Here is an 18,679-nt window from a genome sequence, read left to right as displayed (position 1 = left end):
AAATCTCATTTTTTTTAAATACAAAGTTAAAATGTGATTGTGGCCCCAATTTCTAAGCAGTTGCTAGGGAGTTCTGAGGAATCCCTGGAAAAGAACACAGGAAATAAGAGGGAAACAGAGTATCAGACTTTTGTATGACACACTTACCACCCACATTGCTTTTATGCTTATCGTAGATTTCTCTCACTTTTCGGTAGCGGAAAGCCAGTTTTCTCATCCAGTCCACACCTCCCTGGACACCCACAGAGGAACCATGGCTGCCACCGCCTCCTGATCCACTGAAACCATCTGTTGAGAAACTGTAGTTGCTGCAGAGAGAGAGAGAGAGGATGATGAAAATTAATATCTTAACTGTACAAGGTTTTGGGCTGGATTCTCTGTCCTATTCCTGGCATCTGACATCAAGTCTAAAGGCTTTTTTTTTTTTTTTTTAAGATTTTACTTATTTGCGAGAGAGAGAGAACACAGAAGTGGAGGGTCACAGGGAGAAGCAGACTCTCGGCTGAGCAGGGAGACCGATGCAGGACTTGATTCTGCGACTCCAGGATCATGACCTGAGCCGAAGGCAGTCGCCCAACCAACTGCGCCACCCAGGCGCCCCAAAGTCTAAAGGCTTTGAGAACCTTCTCTCCTAATCTCTGTCAGAATCTATCTTTCGTTAGTTGTCTACCTCACCCCTATTACTGCCATCAAAGAAAGGAGGGAGAGACAGGGAAAGAGCGGTTAGGGCCCATTCAAGCACCAGCATCCCCTAGAGGTTGTCTTGGGAATAGAGCATCTTTTCATTAATGATAGAATATCATTGTGTGTCTTTTTTTTTTTTTTTCTTGACACAGAGAGAGAGATCACAAGTAGGCAGAGAAGCAGGCAGAGAGAGAAAGAGGGAAGCAGACTCCTTGCTGAGCAGAGAGCCCAATGCAGGGCTTGATCTGAGGACCCTGAGATCATGACCTGAGCTGAAGGCAGAGGCTTAACCCATTGAGCCACCCAGGAGCCCCAGTGATAGAATATCTTTAAAAAAAAAAACCCAAAAAACAAAAAACCCCAAACCCAGAATATAACATTTTTATGTACACAGACAGAGACACAGGGGCACGTGCACACACACACACACACACACGCACACACGGCAACTATGTAATGTGGAGAAACGTGTGAAGAAATAATGGAAATAACCCCAAATATTAATAATTGCGAGGTGTAATGGAGATGTTCTTCAGACATACGTTAGCTGGTTTATTAATTTCATGGGTCAAAGTGGTGGCTTTAAAATGTCCACAAATTCTTTAATAACTCCTCTCTTCTAATTCCTATGGGTATGGACTGCATTTCAAGGTAAACAGGATGTGGTAGAAGTGATGGTGTCAGACCGCAGAGACAGGCTTCTCTTGCTCTCTTGGAGCACTTGCTCAGAAAGAAGTCAGCTGTCATGAGAGCACTTGAGCTGCCCCCCCGGAGAGGCATGCACAGTGAGGAACTGAGGTGTCCCGTTATCAGCCACGTGTGAGAGGCTGCAAGCAGGTCCTCCAGCTCCCATCAAGCCTTCAGATGATTTAAGCTCCAGTCAGTATCTTGATTTTTAATCTCAGAGACCCTGATTCAAAACTATCTTGCTGAGTCACTTTCAAGTTCCTGTCCTATAGAAATTATGAGATGATAAATGTTTATTTCTTTAAGCTACTAAGTTTTGGGGTAATCTGTTACACTGCCATAGAAATAAGTAATACAGTTAAACAAGCTGGGAGAGGTGAACACTTCTTAAGTAAAGATTTAAAAAAAATGACCAACAGAATTAGAGACAACTTGGTTCAATCAAAAGTCAAAACTGAGGGGCGCCTGGGTGGCTCAGTGGGTTAAAGCCTCTGCCTTCGGCTTAGGTCATGATCCCAGGGTTCTGGGATCGAGCCCCGCGTCGGGCTCTCTGCTCTGCGGACAGCCTGCTTCCTCCTCTCTCTCTCTGCCTGCCTCTCTGCCTGCTTGTGATCTCTGTCTGTCAAATAAATAAATAAAATCTTAAAAAAAAAAAAAAAAGTCAAAACTGAGTTCACTAAGTATGAGTTTCTACTTTTAAGAAAATAAAGCTGTCAAGACATTTAGGTAATTACTGGTTAGCCTCATGTATAAGAGGAAAAAAACTCTGGGCTTCAGAGTGGATCATAAACTGCTTCAGACCAGGGACTTTCCTAAAAGGTCCAGTAAGATCTCATTAGTACAGTGCATTCCGTGGCCATGTGAGCCACGTGCATGACTGGATGCTGCTCCTCACGTGGGACCTCGTAATCTTTCGCAGCCCTACAGGATTAGATCCTTCCAGTTCTGCTCTATGTTTGAGAATTCATGGAGGAAACAATTTTAGGGTAGACACAGGGAAGAACCTATGAAAGGGACAAACATGAAAACAAATTAACATGAAAAAGTGTGACAGTCTTTTTTTCTGTACGTCTTTAAATAGAAACTTGATACATTTTTGGATTATTCAGTAAGACTACTGGGTAAAAAGACAGTAGTCAAGAGAGAAATGAGGACACAAAACAAGCACTTTGCCATCAAGATCCCCTTGGTATAGTGTTCACTGACACAATGTTTAAGGTTGTCTCTGATATGGTTATTTCTGATACCAACAGACCCCACAGTTAGTTTCCCTGGTAAAATGCCCCATGCTTATTTGTATCTAAAACTAACCAGTCTGGAAGCACACTCCTCCTGACTGAAAATCTGGGCAAAGAGAAACTAGTGTATCCTTTACTTTGAAGCCTTTTTTCTTCATTCCATCATTGCTACCCATTCTTCAAGGCCATGCTCAAATTCTACTGGACTGAGAAGACCCCTCCAATGCTGGCAACCACAGCCACCAGAATTACTTTCTTTTCTGAGCTCCGTCACATTCTCTACAGGCACCCCTGCACATGGCCCATCGTTACCTCTCGGTCTCCACTAAGACTGTGAGATCTTTTAGGGCCACCTCTTACTCGTCTTTGTTTTCCTCTGAACCTAGACAGTGTCTCGTGCCTAGCAGGTATACTGATGTTTAAGACATCACTGCTTCTATCACCTCAAGTCCTGGCCATTGTCATCAGAAGCCACATCTTCCACGTGCACCTGGTCACACTCCTGTTGAAAGACAAAACCAAAAACTATTTCAGTCCGGGGAGTGGAAGCGCCACCACCACCATGACATATTATAAAGACCACAAACAATGGCAGATGATGAAATACCTTATACACTCTCTTGTGTGTGGAGGACCACTCTCACCCCCCTGCTGTCCAACCTCTTTTAAGGCCTAAGTCATGTCCCACGGTCTTCATGAAATCTTCCTTACCCAGCCCAACTCTCAAGTATGCTCTTCTCTCAGTAGTCATGGGTATAACACAATAGCTCATGGGTATAAACACAAGCTCTTTCCACTGTCAGGGATGTCAATGTCCTATGCCAGACTGTGAAGTTCTGTTATACACTGTGGCCTTCCTGTGGCACAATCTGTATCCTATAGCTTCTCTGTACCCCTCCAGTCTAGTCCTTGTGTAGCATGTGCTCGCTCTTAAGGTAGCATGTATCCAATACGTTTTTGCAGATGAAACAGATGCTGGTAGAGTATGGTATCAAAACGGAGGATGACTATAACAGAAATCTGTAAATCCAAACTTGGGAATTAGAAGTGGTCACCTAAGTTAATCTCCTCATGTTCCAAAAGTGAGGTGAAACGAATTACCCGCATTCATATAACTACTGAGTGATAAAAAGGAACTAGAAAGAGCCTGGGCCTTCCAATTTGAATCCAAGGTTCTTTCCACCAAGCCTGTGCTACTATGGACATAAAATGCCACCCACTGCCTAACGCTGAGAGATTCACTCCTCTGATACCACCTAAGGCAATATTGTGATGTCCACCTGTATCAGAATCCCCTGGGGAAGTTTTTTAAAAATGCATATTCTTGGGTCCACCCCAGACCTACTTCAATCAGAATTTCTGGGTGTGAAGTCCTAGAATCTTCATTTTTAACAAGCTCCCCAGGTGATTCTTATGCCCCCTAAAGTTGAGAACCACTGACCTGGGGGGCAGGAACACATTCAGGTCAAATTCTTCACAGAACTTTCAGTCCTGAGTGAGGTCTATGTCTAGAAAATCATTACAAATACAATTTGGCAATAATTATTGGCACAAAGTAGGTTTTCAATAAATGTTGCTGAGTAAAAACTACGATGTCCTAACATATCAACATGTGAAGTTGAGGAAGATTAAAGCATCGTGGAGGTTAGACAAAGGTACTGGAGTTTAGAGCCCTGGTAATTCAATTTGTTGGAGAACTGTTTATTGAGTAAAACTAGACTATATTTAAAAATAAATAGGATTATTTTGTGTTTATAAAATGTTATCTTATTTTTAATTAATTATATTTATTTTAAGTAATCTTTACACCCCATGTGGGACTGGACTCACAACCCTGAGGTCAAGAGTCGCATGCTCTTCAAACTGAGCCAGCCGTGCACCCCACTATTTTGTTTTTTAACTTACAATTTTCACCGTTTTAAAAAAACTAGGTTACGTAAGTAGTACACAGTCTGAAACTCAGAAGGGCATGAAGTGAAAAGTCTGCTCCTTCCCACCTGTGTCCCAGCAACATATCCCCTTCCCCAGACAGAACAACTGTTACTAGTTTCTTGTGTAGGGTAACTGCTTAACTGAGGCCCAGAATGGGGAGGTAACTTTCCTAAACTGGAACTCACACTCTGGTCTTTTGACTTCCCAGTCTTGTGCTCTTGCCACTACACCACGGTCACCTCAAAGGTGAACTCAAATGTCAAAGCCAAAAAACTTCACCAAGAAATTCTCCGTGTCCCTGGTTTTCCTTGCATCTAACTATAAAATGATTCTGGACATCAAGGTTAACCTATACATGGATAATAAGCATATATAAAGTATAATGAGTTAGAATAGCCATTTATAGATCTGACAAATCAAGAGATTATATTTTAAGAAAGTAAAGTCAAAAGATAGTCAAGATATAATTAAGAGTACAGAGTCAAACCCACCTTATTATTTGTTATTTAAGGCAGATGAATAAATAGGAATGTTGGTTTATATTTCACTATTTCGTGTGAAGGGCTGGCATTTCCTCTAGAGCTAGATCATTTCCAAAGAGGCTAACAAAAATCAAATTTTTGAACCAATAAAATTGAGGGCCAGTACCAAGACTGATGACCAAGCTAAGGTACTGTTCTTCTAAGACTATAAAAGCCTAAGTGGCCAGCTGGCTTCTCCACAACCACCCCTTCTCACCACATTTCCTCTCAATACGTAAGCAGAGGCTAGATAGTTATTGAACAAACAAAATGTTTCACTGAAGCACAGAACACTTTAAAATGCTTACCTCTAAGTCATTGAAAAATAGATGTGTATCAGCCACCTCAAAAATCATCTCTTCCATTGTTAAGCCTGAGCCAATCACTACTGTTGGATCCTAGAAGACAGTAAGAGAAAAATTTGTTTTTTGGTACCAACAGCACTGGTCTAGTCTTCAGGTATTTCGGAGTTATTCTGGGTCAAGGCCACAACAACACAGGCCTACAAAAGTGCTTCTACCTATTACTCATGCAATTTCATTCACAGTGAGAGGAATCTAATCTGGGATTATGCAAAGTTAATTTCTGAAGTCAGTTTTTAGAAAACTAAACCCACTTAAAAAAAACCATTTTGAGCAGAAATTCCCTGTTTTGTAAGAAATGCTAACTATTGCTGAAATATTTCTACTGTAATACCCATTATTTCCCTTCAGTCTCCCCGCCACAGACACAGACACAGACACACAGACAGACAGACACAAACACACAGTATAAATACTGGAAGTCAGTTATCTGACAATCTCAACAGTCAGGAAATATGTGAAGAAGGCTGAAAAGTCAAAATATCTGTAGGAAAACCAATGCATTTAGCTTTAAAGTGAACCATCAGGTCTTCACTTCACAAAGTGTTCACAAACATTTTGTTTGTTCAATAACTATCTAGCCTTCAGTGTGCTCTTATTTTATATACTTTTATAATCAGCTTATACAGTGTATGAGCTAATGTCAGCTTACCAGCCTGGATACTAAAAGCCTGTGGAAAGTACTTCTAACAGAAACATGAATGATAATAAGAAGTAAATGGGAATAGTAAGAAAGCAAAGAAGGCAGATATTTTCATAAAATTTATTCATAGAAACCAAAAAATAGAAGCCTGGAGATAATTTAATGTAGAAATACATAGCTTATTCCTCTATTAAAGCTGATGTTTGGGGTACCTGGATGGTGCAGTTGGTTAAATGCCCAACTCTTGGTGTGAAGTCTACTTGGATTTGCCTCTTTCTTTCTTCCCTCCCCAACCCTGTGCATGTGTGTTCTTTCTCACTCTCTCTCTCAAATAAATCAATCTACAACAAACAAACAACGTCCCACTCCCAAAACCCTGTTTATATTGATGACTAATAAAATTAAATTCTGCTTGGTATATTTAGTTTAAGGAGGTATGTAATCTATGTAAGAAAAATATTTTTACTTTATATATATTTTAAATTTACATATCCGGCATATACTCAGCTAAATAAAACGCTCAGTTTGGGCTGTTAAAAGTGACTTAACGTTAACAGATATGTCTTTGGAATATATAATCCTAAGACTCCATTCTGTTTTGAGCTTCATTCCCATATTTAGTCTTTATAAAATAGTAGTCTTGAACAACTTAAGCTGACATAGCACTGGTCCTAGGTCTAGTCTCCAGCTTTATTAATACTGCCTGACCATGTAGCCTGCCTGGTACAGCCATCAGGTGAAGTTTTACATGGAAAGTGAAAGAAAGGCCAACAGGGTAAGATAGAGGTAGCAGAAAAAAGTGATTTTGGTTACAAGCCCATATAGTCAGGAGGAGGATACTACAACAAAGGAAGAAAGACTCAAATTACCTTTCCATACTTCTGGGCATAGGATCCAGTAAGAAGAGAGTGAAAGATGATGATGGTTTCATCCAAGTCCCACAGAAATACCCGCTGAGGAAAGAAAACAGAAATAGTGAGTAAGCATCTTTTCTTAATACAATGGAATGGAACAAGAAATACATAACAGAAAGAAAACTAAAAAAATCACAAATATGTGAAAATTAAACAGCACAATTTTAAACAACTAACAGATCAAACATAGGAATACCTTGAGATGAATGAAAACTAAAACACAACATACCAAAATTTATAGGCTGCAGTGAAAGCAGTACAAAGAGGAGAATTTATAGCTGTAAAATGCATGCCTTCAAAAGAAGTAAGATTTCAATCAATAACATGACTGTCCAATTTAAGGAACTGGAACGAGCCAGCAGAAGGAAAGACTAAAGGTTAGAATGGAGATAAATAAATCAGAGAGTAGAAAAATAACAGAAAAAAAATCAATGAAACCAAAAGTTGGTTCTTTGAAAAGATCTACAAAATCGACAACTTTTAGCTAGGTTAAGAAAAAAAGAAGCCTCAAATTAGTAAAATCAGAAATGGAAGTGGGGATGTTATTATCAATTTTATAGAAATAAAAAGAATTATAAGAGAATACTATGAACAGTTGTATACTAACAAATACCCTAGATGGACATGGACAACTTTAGAAATATACAAAATGCCAAACGGACTCAGGAAGAAATGAAAATCTAAATAGACCTTTAACAGAGGTTGAACTCAGTAATCAAAAAGATACCAAGAAAGAAAAGCCAGGGATCAGATGGTTTCACTGTTAAATTCTACCAAACATTTAAAGAAATACCACCAATCCTTCTTTAACTCTTCCAAAACGTTGAAGATGAAGGACTACTTCCTAAGTCATTCTATGAAGCCAGCATTACCCTGATACTAAAGTCAGATAATAGAGACACTACAAGAAAACTGCAGACGAATATCTCTTATGAACATCAAAGCAAAAAATTCTCCACAAAAATACTAGCTCAATCCTAGGACCCTGGGATCATGACCCAAGCCAAAGGCAGACACTTAACTGAATGAGCCATCCAGGTGCCCCCATATACGGTCAATTTTTGACAAGGATGCTAAGACCATTCAATGGGGAAAGGAAAATATTTCCAATAAAAGGTGCTGGGAAAATTGGATATCCATGTGCAAAAGAATGAGATTAGACCCTTACCTTATACCATATACAAAAATTAACTCAATATGAAAAAAAGTAATTCAATATGAATCAAAGACCTAAATTTATGAGCTACAATAAAATTCTTAGAAGACGACATAGGTAAATGCCTTTATAACCTTGTATTTTTAACACTAAAGCACAACAAATAAAAGAAAAACAGGACTTCAACAAAATGTGAAGCTTTTGTGCATCAAAGAATACTATCAAGAGAGTAAAAAGAACCCACAGAATGGGAGAAAATATTTACACATCAGATATGTGATAAGTGATTAATATCTAGCATATATAAAGAATTCCTAAAACTCAACAAAATACCAAACAACCCAATTAAAAACTAGTCATAGGATTTGACCAGCTATTTCTCCAAAGAAAATATACAGATGGCCAATAAATAAAATACATGAATAGATGTTCAACACTATTATTGGCCATTAAGGAAATGGAAATCAAAACCATTTCACATCTATTAGGATGGCTATTTTTTTTTTAATATTTTTATTTATTTTTTGACAGACAGAGATCACAAGTAGGCAGAGAGGCAGGCAGAGCGAGAGAAGGGGAAGCAGGCTCCCTGCTGAGCAGAGAGCCCCATGTGGGGCTCAATCCCAGGACCCTGAGATCATGACCTGCACTGAAGACAGACACTTAACTGACTGAGCCTTAATTTTTTTTTTTTTAAGATTTTAGTTATTTATTTGACAGACAGAGATCAAAATTAGGCAGAGAAGCAGTCAGAGAGAGAGGAGGAAGCAGGCTCCCTGGACGCAAGCCTCGATCCCAGCATCCTGGGATCATGACCCGAGCAGAAGGCAGAGGCTTTAACCCAGTGAGCCACCCAGGCACCCCTAGGATGGCTATTATTTTAAAAAAAGAGGGTGGGGAATAATAAGTGCTGGGGAGGATGTGGAGAAATTAGAACCCTCATGCATTGCTGGTGGGAATGTAAAATGATGTAGCCACTATGGAAAACATTTTGTTGTTGACCACAGAATCACCATATAATCTAGCAATTCTACTCTTTAGTTTATACCCAAAATAACTGAAGAGAGAAACTCAAAGAAATATCTGGGTAACAATGTTCATAGCAGCATTATTCACAATAACTCAAAGGTGAAAAAAACCATTAGTGTCCATCAACAAATGAATGAGTAAACAGAACGTGGTATATACATACAACGGAGTATTATTCAGCAACAAAGGGAAATGAAGATCTTATACATACTATAACACAGATGAGCCTTGGAAAGATGCTAAGGGAAAGAAGTCTCACACAAAAGGGTAGATATTGTATCATTCCACTTATGTGAGATACTCAGACTAGGTAAATTCCTAGAAACTGAAAGTAGAATAGAGGTTGCTAGGGGCTAGTGGGAGGGGAGAATGGAGAGTTATTGCTTAATAGGCAGAGTTTTTGTTTGGGATCATGAAAAAGTTCTAGAAATAGTGGCAACAAACAACACTGTAAACGTACTTAATGTCACTGAACAGCACATTTAAAAAATAGTTGAAATGGTAAATTTTATGTTATGTATATTTTACCACTACTAAAAAAATTGGTTCTGTTTTTCCCAATAAATGTAAAAGGACTTAGATTTCTTTTGGGGGGGGTCAGGAACAAAAGGAAAGAGAGTCCCCAAACACAGCCTTAATTTACTCATGTCTTAATACCTATCGATGAACTCATTTTTATATTTATTTATTTATTTATTTATTTATTTATTTTTAAAAGATTTTTATTTATTTATTTGACAGGCAGAGATTAGAAGTAGGCAGAGAGGCAGGCAGAGAGAGAGAGAGGAGGAAGCAGGCTCTCCGCCGAGCAGAGGGCCCAATGCGGGGCTCGATCCCAGGACCCTGGGATCACAACCTGAGCCGAAGGCAGAGGCTTTTTTTTTTTTAAGATTTTATTTATTTACTTGACAGACAGAGATCACAAGTAGGCAGAGAGAGAGGAGGAAGTAGGCTCCCTGCAGAGCAGAGTCCCATGCGGGGCTCGATCCCAGGGCCCTGAGATCATGACCTGAGCTGAAGGCAGAGGCTTTAACCCACTGAGCCACCCAGTGGGTGCCCCGATAAACTCATTTTTAAATACAGCATTTCCCTGCCTGTTAAATGCTCATATTATAGAAAAATCAAATACAAAAACAAAAGCATATAAAAACTCCACCATTATTAGCATTTTGTATGATTTTCTAATCTTTTTAATAACGAAGCCAAAAGCAATGTCCCTAATAAATGCTTATAGTGCTTAACCACAAAATAAGTGAGTACCCATCTCATCAGTAAGTTATGCAGTTTCACAGAAGCTTGGCCTAAAGCACTCTCATCTTCTCATTTTACTTTTAGATTTTTAAATGGAGAACCCTATGACATTATCTGTGACACCCTGTGCTTTCTGAATATGAGGGAACTGTTCTTTCTGTTCTGCTCTGGAACACAGAGGGCAAACTGTTCTGGCAAACTAAACAAACTAACAAACTAAATAAAAAGTTACCTGGCTACCTAAATTCAAAAAAGCTTCTGCAATGCTTTGGTGAAAAGCATCCGAAAGTAATATGGCAAGTTATGGGCTTGGAGAAATGTGTTTTTTACATTTCTCTCTTCACTAGGCCAGTTTCGTTTCTCTTGACCAAGAATCACAGGTGGCGGCAGGGTGGGGGGTCGGGGGACATTAAACACAGAACTACAGTATTTCCATGAGTTTCAGATAAGTATGTTCGATGAACTTAAAGAATGAGAAAAAAAAGTAGGTAACTCAAATGAGTTTCTTCCCATACTTCCAATTCACTGTCCTGGGAAGAGCTGGCATCAGCTTTCCTTTTGCCCCGGTTCTTGCCAGTCATGTTTTTTCTGGACTGGTCATCCGCATCTTTATTTGGTGTAGTTTGGGACAAAGATGGGCTTGAAGAAGGGTCTCCTGGAAAGAAAAGTGAGACATATCTTGCCAGTAGTCACAGGCTATAAGAACCAGAGCTGGAAGAAGGTCAGCATGCTTTCTGTCCATAAGAACCATACTACAGTGATAAAGGCTGGAAAATCAAACTTTGCTTGATCAGTTTAGGAATGCAGACCCAGGCACCAACATCGAGCATCAACAGCTCCTAATATCAGAGAGAGAGTTATAATAGAATTTATATACCTGCCTCTCAATGCAAGAACACAGCTATAAAGTTGTTTCACAACCCCCACCTCCACCCCCCCCAAAAATCCTGAACCTGTATCTGGCCAAGTTTCTACTCAGAGTTTCTCGACTTGGCACGATTGACATTTTGGGCCAGGTAATTTTTGTTGAGCCTATGTCCTATGTATTATAGGATGACTGGCTAAGCAGCACCCTTGGCCTTTATCCACTAGATGCCAGTAGCACTCCCTACCCACCGTGACAACCAAAAATGTTTCCATACACTGCCAAATGTCTTAGGCGAATGCGGGAGAGGGCAAAGCACAAAAATCACTTTAGTTGAAAACCATGACTCTAGATCTATTTACCAATTTAAAATAAAATACAGAAGCCAGCAGGACACGTTGATCTACCCAATACAGAGATAATCAGCAAAATTCAGACTGGGAAATGGCATGAGATAAACACTCCAGTCTCTTTACAAATACAGTACATCAGAGAATAAAAAAAAGAGGGGAATTTATAAGTTAAAAGAGAAAGTATATATCCACCAATCCCAGTGTATGAACCTTACTTTGATCCTAATTTAAATAAACTCTAAATAAAATAGGTTAATTTTTAATAAATTAAAAACTCTAATAAAAAAGGAAAATAAAACTCTTCACATTTATGAGAATAGTAGAAATAATACCTTTTAGTATTTTATGATAGTGTAAGGAATTACTGCTGAATTATTTCAGAGGGGATAGCATTGTGGTTACACTAGCAAATATTTATCTTAGACATACGATGCCTGGAATTCGGCGAGAGAAATGGATTAAGTACAGTTGAAATACGAGTTAATTGTTGAACATGGATGATGGCTACATAATATGTTCATTATACTATTCTGACAACTTCTAGGTTTGAAATTCCCTATTATTAAGAAGTTAAAATTGTTATGAAGAATACAGATATTTAGAGCTATGAATTCAAAACTAAGGCATCAACAAGTGTAACTATTTCAAAGTTATGTAATTTTGAAGCAGCATCCTTAGAAGACTATAAAGTGAAGGTGTACAAAAAACTGCTTTAGTTGAGATAGAGCACTGTTTTTAAAAATGCATTGGTGCTAACAATAAACAATCCTTCGTCCAATTATATGACGTGACAGCCAACCACTAAATTTTCCTGAATTTAGAGACAAAAATGATATACGTATGTTTACTTACTGATTGTGTGTATAAAGCCTTTATGTGTATAAAGCCAGAGTATTTTTTTTAACTTGGACTTCATAATTCACCGACACATTTTAAACCTAAATGTACAGGTTTAAACTTGTAGGTTAACTATATATTTCCTTGAGGGGGGAAGGACCATAGCTTTCCTCGTGATCTTGGAGATCCATGACACAGAAAAAGTTAAGGACTACTGCTCTGAGGCCTCAGCAGGCGTCCACAATATGTACTGACTAAAACTAGAGTCCTTCAGCTTTGACAAAATGTGCCAAGATTCTGAAGTTCCCCATGACAAACACAGTAAAGCTGAAGGGCGGAGTGGCTGTCACAGTCTTCTCATTCTTGGTGCTTTTCTGTCCACAATATCAGGTATTACATTCAGCCTGCCAATGACTCATCACATAGTCTGGTTCTAATATTTAAATATTCCTCACCTGAGAAGGAAAGCCAATAGCACAGTAACAGTGACTCAGACCAGAACAAAATGATCTTTACTATTCCGTAATGTTGAATGAAGTACCCTTAAGCCAAAGGCTTGAGAGGTACAGTGCTTACCAGAGGAAAGTCTCTGTGCTGTCGGCGCAGGTACCATGACACTAGGCTTCTCCGTCTGGTATGTAGCTGCAGCTAATGTCGTACTCTCGGTATCACTATTAGTCTGGCTTGCGACTCCAAAGCTGGAGCTGGGGTAGCAGGTCTGGTACTGACTCTGACCAAGGATAGTATAGGTGGGATAGTCCTGTAGACCAAGGGGAATAAGGGAGGAAAACAAGATTTTTAGAAAGAGCAAAATGCTGATTTCAACACAAGAGACTTTCTGTCCTTTTTTTTTTTTCCTAAAGATTTTATTTCTTTATTTGACAGAGAGAGACACAGCGAGAGCAAGAGAGTGAACACAAGCAGGGGGAGTGTGAGAAGGAGAAGTAGGCTTTCCGCCAAGCAGGAGGCCCGATATGGGGCTCGATCCCAGGACCCTGGGATCATGGCCTTAGCAAAAGGAAGCAAGCCACCTAGGCACCCCACTTTCATGTCCCTCTTATTCATTGTTAGTTTCCTAAAACATTTATTTGACTTCTCATTTACCCATCTATGGCTTCCACCTAAACCGATGATTTTCAAAATGTTTTCTGTGGCAACCTAAGAGTCAAGAGGAGAGACCTCAGGGACTATCTTTGCCATGAGCAGGAGGCTGAGAGAGAAGGGTCCCATGCACTCTACACACAATGTCCCCTTTCTACTCTAACGGCTTTCTTTCTTTCTTTTTTTTTCCATTTTAGGTATTGAATTTCTGTGTAAATTTCTGCACAGAATTTCTGATGATTCTATTCTTTAAGAAGTTTATAAGCAACTTCACTAGATGCTAGTGCTTTCTAAGTACTGATGAGCTTAAACAAAAAAGCATATATCCTACATTAAGGTTTCCTAGTTTGAAAACTGAGTATTGGGGCACCTGGATGGCTCAGCCCGTTAAGTATCTCTGACTCTTGATCTTGGCTCAGGTCTTGATCTCAGGATCATGAGCTCAAGCCCCACTGTGGGCTCCATGCTGGGCATGGAGCCTGCCTGGGTGGCTCAGTGGATTGAGCCGCTGCCTTCGGCTCAGGTCATGATCTCGAGGTCCTGGGATCGAGTCCCGCATCGGGCTCTCTGCTCGGCAGTGAGCCTGCTTCCCTCTCTCTCTCTCTGCCTGCCTCTCTGTCTACTTGTGATCTCTCTCTGTCAAATAAATAAATAAAATCTTTAAAAAAAAAAAAAAAGAAAATTGGAGGAAACTTTTTAATGGTTTCATGGGCACACACATGTCAAAACTTACCAAACTACAATTTAAATGTATGCAGATTATTGTATATCAATTATACCTTAATAAAGCTGTACAAAAAATGTGTATGATGTATAGCTCAAATACATACCTTAAAAAATTTCAACCGATACTGACGTTGGTAAGAAGTAGGAAGAAGCTAATCAACCAGACCAATTATAAAGAGTACTGAGAATCTATCATAAACCAAATACAACTCAGTCAGGGTATGTGTCTGGGTATGAGCTGGAACATTAAAGAAAAGAGTAAGCTGTATTGGCTGAACTCAACGGAGTTAAAAGTCTAGCAGGAGAAGACAACAATATTTCCAACAAACTGGCAGGAAATTATATGCCAAATGAGTGAAATACAGAGGAAGACAACTATCCTGCAGACTGTGGTAGTCAGAGCTTTCTAAGCTAAACAGACAGAGGAAATAAGAGCATGAATAGGCCCTGAAAAGGTTTTATTAAGGGACCAGAGATATTGAGTCTGGTTGAAACAAAGGATCTTGCAGGCTTTAATGAGTCATGCAAGCCTATGAATGTGACTTGGATTCTTTAAGACCATGGTGTATAGTATGTGGGGGGGGCAGGTAACAGGGACTATCAAAATCAAAACAACAAAAAAATACAGAAAGACTCTGGACAGATGATTGATGGATAAAAGTGGACTTCTGAGGACATTATTCAGATAGGGTTTTTAAATCTTTTTTTTTTTTAATTGTTTTCGTAATCTCTAACCCTAACATGGAGCTTGAACTCATGACCCTTAGACCAAGAGTCGTATGCTCCACTGACTGAATCAACCATGTGCCCTCAGATAGTGTTTCAGGAAATGGTTAGGTACAGAGGAAAACTGGAGATGAGATGAACAGTTAACTGAAGTAATTCAGGATTAAAGGGGAAGAACCAAAGCATAGGAAATAGTAGCCAAAATGGAAAAGAAAGAATTCTAGAAATGGCTGCATTAGGAATGGATGAGGGAAAAAAAACTGAAAACAACTGGTTTGGTTGAGGCCTAGCTTTATCTAAAAATGGTCTCACTGATAATTGAAAAATCATAGGGAAAAGTGGTTTTTACTTTTGAAGGACAACGAGACAAAAAAAGTTGGAATGAAAGCCTGGTTTTTGATATGATAAACTTAGGGAAATAGCAAGACATTAAAGAAAAACATGGCCATCAATCAGCAGGAAGCCTGTAGAAATCATGAAGTTAGGACTAGAATGTTCATTTCGGAGGTAGTAAATGGACACTGTGAATGTGGTTAAACATTTCTGGGGATGAAGTAATAAACATGTGGAAAACTACCTACACTGTCCATGAGAGAAAACAGGATCAAAAAGAAAACTTAAGAAAGGGAAAGATAAACCGGGGCACCTGGGTGGCTCAGGGGGTTAAAGCCTCTGCCTTCGGCTCAGGTCACGATCCCAGAGTCCTGGGATCAAGCCCCACATCGGGCTTTCTGCTCTGCAGGGAGTCTGCTTCCTCCTTTCTCTCTGCCTGCCTCTCTGCCTACTTGTGATCTCTGTCTGTCAAATAAATAAATAAAATCTTAAAAAAAAAAAAAAGAAAGATAAATAACATGGAAGAGTGCCAGGTGTATAGTAGGAACTCAGTAATTTGTGAACTCTAAGAATGAAGAAATGCAAAAACAGTCAAACATAAAAGATGAACCAGAATAGTAATGTTAATTATAGCCAAAAGAGAGATTCACGGAGAAAGGTTTCATTGCTGCAGAGAAAACAACAAATAAAAACCTAACATCAAAAACAAAACCCCTAAAACACTGAAGCTATTACCAGTGATCTAAACATAAAGGATTAATAGAACAGTGATCAAGACCAGACCACAAAGAAGGAATGAGTGCCTAAATAAAAAAGTGGAAAGAACCAGGCCTTTTTTGAACTCTGGGAATATGTAAGTGAATAAAATAGAAAAGTAAAGTAAGTCCTTATCCTCATAGAGCTTACGTTCAAGTAGGGACAAGGTAGGAGGCAGACACACCAAGTAGGTAAGGGAACAGACAGACTATAGCAGTCAGACAGGAGAGTAATGAAAGAAACTGGAGGGCAGCCTGAGAAACCATCCAAGGTCCCAGTTCTGGTTGTTTCTTAGATTAGCAAATTGACCAGAGAGTGAAGAGAAGAAGATCAAGCTTGATGAACCATATCAAATAGGATGAACGCAGTAGACAGTACCTGGTTTGAGATGCTGGAAACTGCTGCTGCTGGAATATTGGCAATTGTAGATGAAGTGGATATCAGGCTGGCATTTGTGCTTGAAGCTATAGGATGGAGAGTGTGAAAAGATGTTAAAGATATCATGTAAAAGCCTAGGAGAAATGGAAAACATATTGTGTCTTACGTAAACAGATCTACAAGGAGATAAAGAACATTGCACAAAGGAAACAAATACTGATTTTGCTCTTTTGCATGCCATACCTTACTCTAAATAAAACAGTTCAAACATTTTTCTGTTTCAACTTGAGTCTTCAACTCTTCCTATTAAAGTCCTAGGAAGGACACATGTACAATGCACTGGCTCATACTAATGAAGTCAATGGAATCAGTAGCTAAACAAATCTCCAGTCTATCTTCTGAGCTCTTGAAAGATGACTCACCTGTAGTGTGACCGACTGACAACCAGCAGAAACCACGAGAGCTCTGGTAAATCCGCATGTAAATCCTAGACTGTGACATTTGTTGTCACTGGCCCCAAATGATGCCTCTCCTAATGCAACATAACTCTCCTAATGCAACATAATTAACTTTGAGGAATAGAGCTGATCCCCCAAACCTGCCTGGAGTTGCTTTTGGGGCTCTACTCATGTCATGAATTATTAATGTGGATCAATAAACATGATCTGGCATTTAATGATTTTACCAATGAGCCTGGAAAAACCTGGAAAATATTAAATATTATTCTGGCCAGGTAACAATATACTCTGGAAGTTATTTAGGCTGTCTGTCTTGGGACAAGGAATTTGAGCTAATTTTTTTCATATCCTTCTACCACGGACTCCACCAGCGTTTTAGTCAAATCTTCAGTGACTACTATTTGTTCAAGGTACTTTTTCAGGTGGACCAGTATGGTAACTGAGGTACGGGTCTTGAACTGGTCCGCTCCCTCATTTATCACAAGCACACTTAGACCTGGTTCCTGCTGCAGTCACACATGACATAAGGATTTACCATCAGGTAGACCTGACTATCTGACTACCTATCCCATTAGCAACAAAGTCCTTTACAGGTAAAGTTAATAGGAAAACCTCCATTAAGAAGAGAACAGATGAACAAATGAAGCAGAAATGTGAGAGTACTCATCAAAATCAGGGAAATTTTTATTCCTTCCCCTAAGTACCTAAGTACCTAAGGGTATTCTGCTTAGAAGAAAGTCTAGAAGAGATCAGAAGAGAAACCCCAGCTTTCAGATGAAGAACTTGGGGCAAAGAAGAGTTAAGGTAATTTGTCTACTGTTATGGAACCAGTGGTAGTCATGATGGCATCTAGGATCTCCCAACTGGATGAGCCAGGGATCAGATTTCCTGACGATCCAGGGAGATTTTTTCTACAATACTTCTTCTCCCAGGGGAACTACAGGACTCTGAAAAGAGTTTACTTTCTTAAACATAACAACTGAATGAAACAGATTTTATAACCTCATAGATGGTATTTTCTTCCTACCAATATTCATTTTCTTCTTTACTATGGCTTAACCCATTTCCCCCCCATGGGGAAGTACAAGGAATTATTGTACAATACACAGGCTTAGATGATTCTGTAAGTAGTTTTTAATCATTCTTGTGGGTAGAGATTTTGAGTGACTTTCAGGTTTTATTACCAGTAATTATGCTAGGTAGCCAAGTAATAAAACACAAAGGACATAAGGTGATTTAAGGTGGAAAAGAAAATGAATAATTTAGTTAATCTCTTAAGTTTATTTCTCCTAGCAAAGTCCATATCTAGCTCAATTTTTCATTGGTCTTTATTCTAGCATATAATCCTCTTTTCCTCCTATTTACCTTTAATTTTGTTCTACCTTCTTACTAACTTATAAATGGTTAGCAGTACAACCCATTCATATCTTCGCATACATGGGGAAAAGGTACTCTGACTGACAAAGTGGTTTTAACAATTTTATATATAATTATTAAATATATGATTTAATATAAATATATTATTTATTATAAATATTATAAAATATTAAATATATTTAACAATTTTCAGACCACTTACTGAACTGGGCTAAAGGTAACAAGGTAGACCTTATAAACAACCAGTCATATACTCTTATTATCTCCACTAGGAAGTTTAATGACTTGATTAGCTAGTTGCTGATACTGAATTTTTAATACATAACTTCCTAAAGATCATAAACTACTTTCA

The 18,679-nt window shown here is 38.9% G+C and overlaps 1 protein-coding gene across 5 annotated transcripts in view; it reads right to left on the bottom strand.

Moving 5' to 3' along the window:
- The window catches only part of EYA3 (EYA transcriptional coactivator and phosphatase 3), a 131,758-nt gene that overhangs the window by 19,269 nt on the left and 93,810 nt on the right, over positions 1–18,679 (bottom strand). For all 5 annotated transcript variants that reach the window (XM_046000668.1, XM_045999862.1, XM_045999061.1 and 2 more), the window contains 7 exons: positions 16,493–16,578; positions 13,049–13,232; positions 10,933–11,072; positions 6,937–7,020; positions 5,371–5,460; positions 3,053–3,111; positions 148–308 (listed from right to left, as the gene is read on the bottom strand). In XM_046000668.1, the coding sequence (XP_045856624.1) occupies positions 148–308; positions 3,053–3,111; positions 5,371–5,460; positions 6,937–7,020; positions 10,933–11,072; positions 13,049–13,232; positions 16,493–16,578 (804 nt within the window). The remainder of the gene's footprint in view (positions 1–147; positions 309–3,052; positions 3,112–5,370; positions 5,461–6,936; positions 7,021–10,932; positions 11,073–13,048; positions 13,233–16,492; positions 16,579–18,679) is intronic.

Source organism: Meles meles, chromosome 1 (genome assembly GCF_922984935.1).
Source record: "Meles meles chromosome 1, mMelMel3.1 paternal haplotype, whole genome shotgun sequence".
Classification (NCBI taxonomy): Eukaryota; Metazoa; Chordata; class Mammalia; order Carnivora; family Mustelidae; genus Meles; species Meles meles.
Note: the sequence above shows the minus strand (reverse complement) of the source record. Positions and strands in the feature narration are given on the sequence as shown.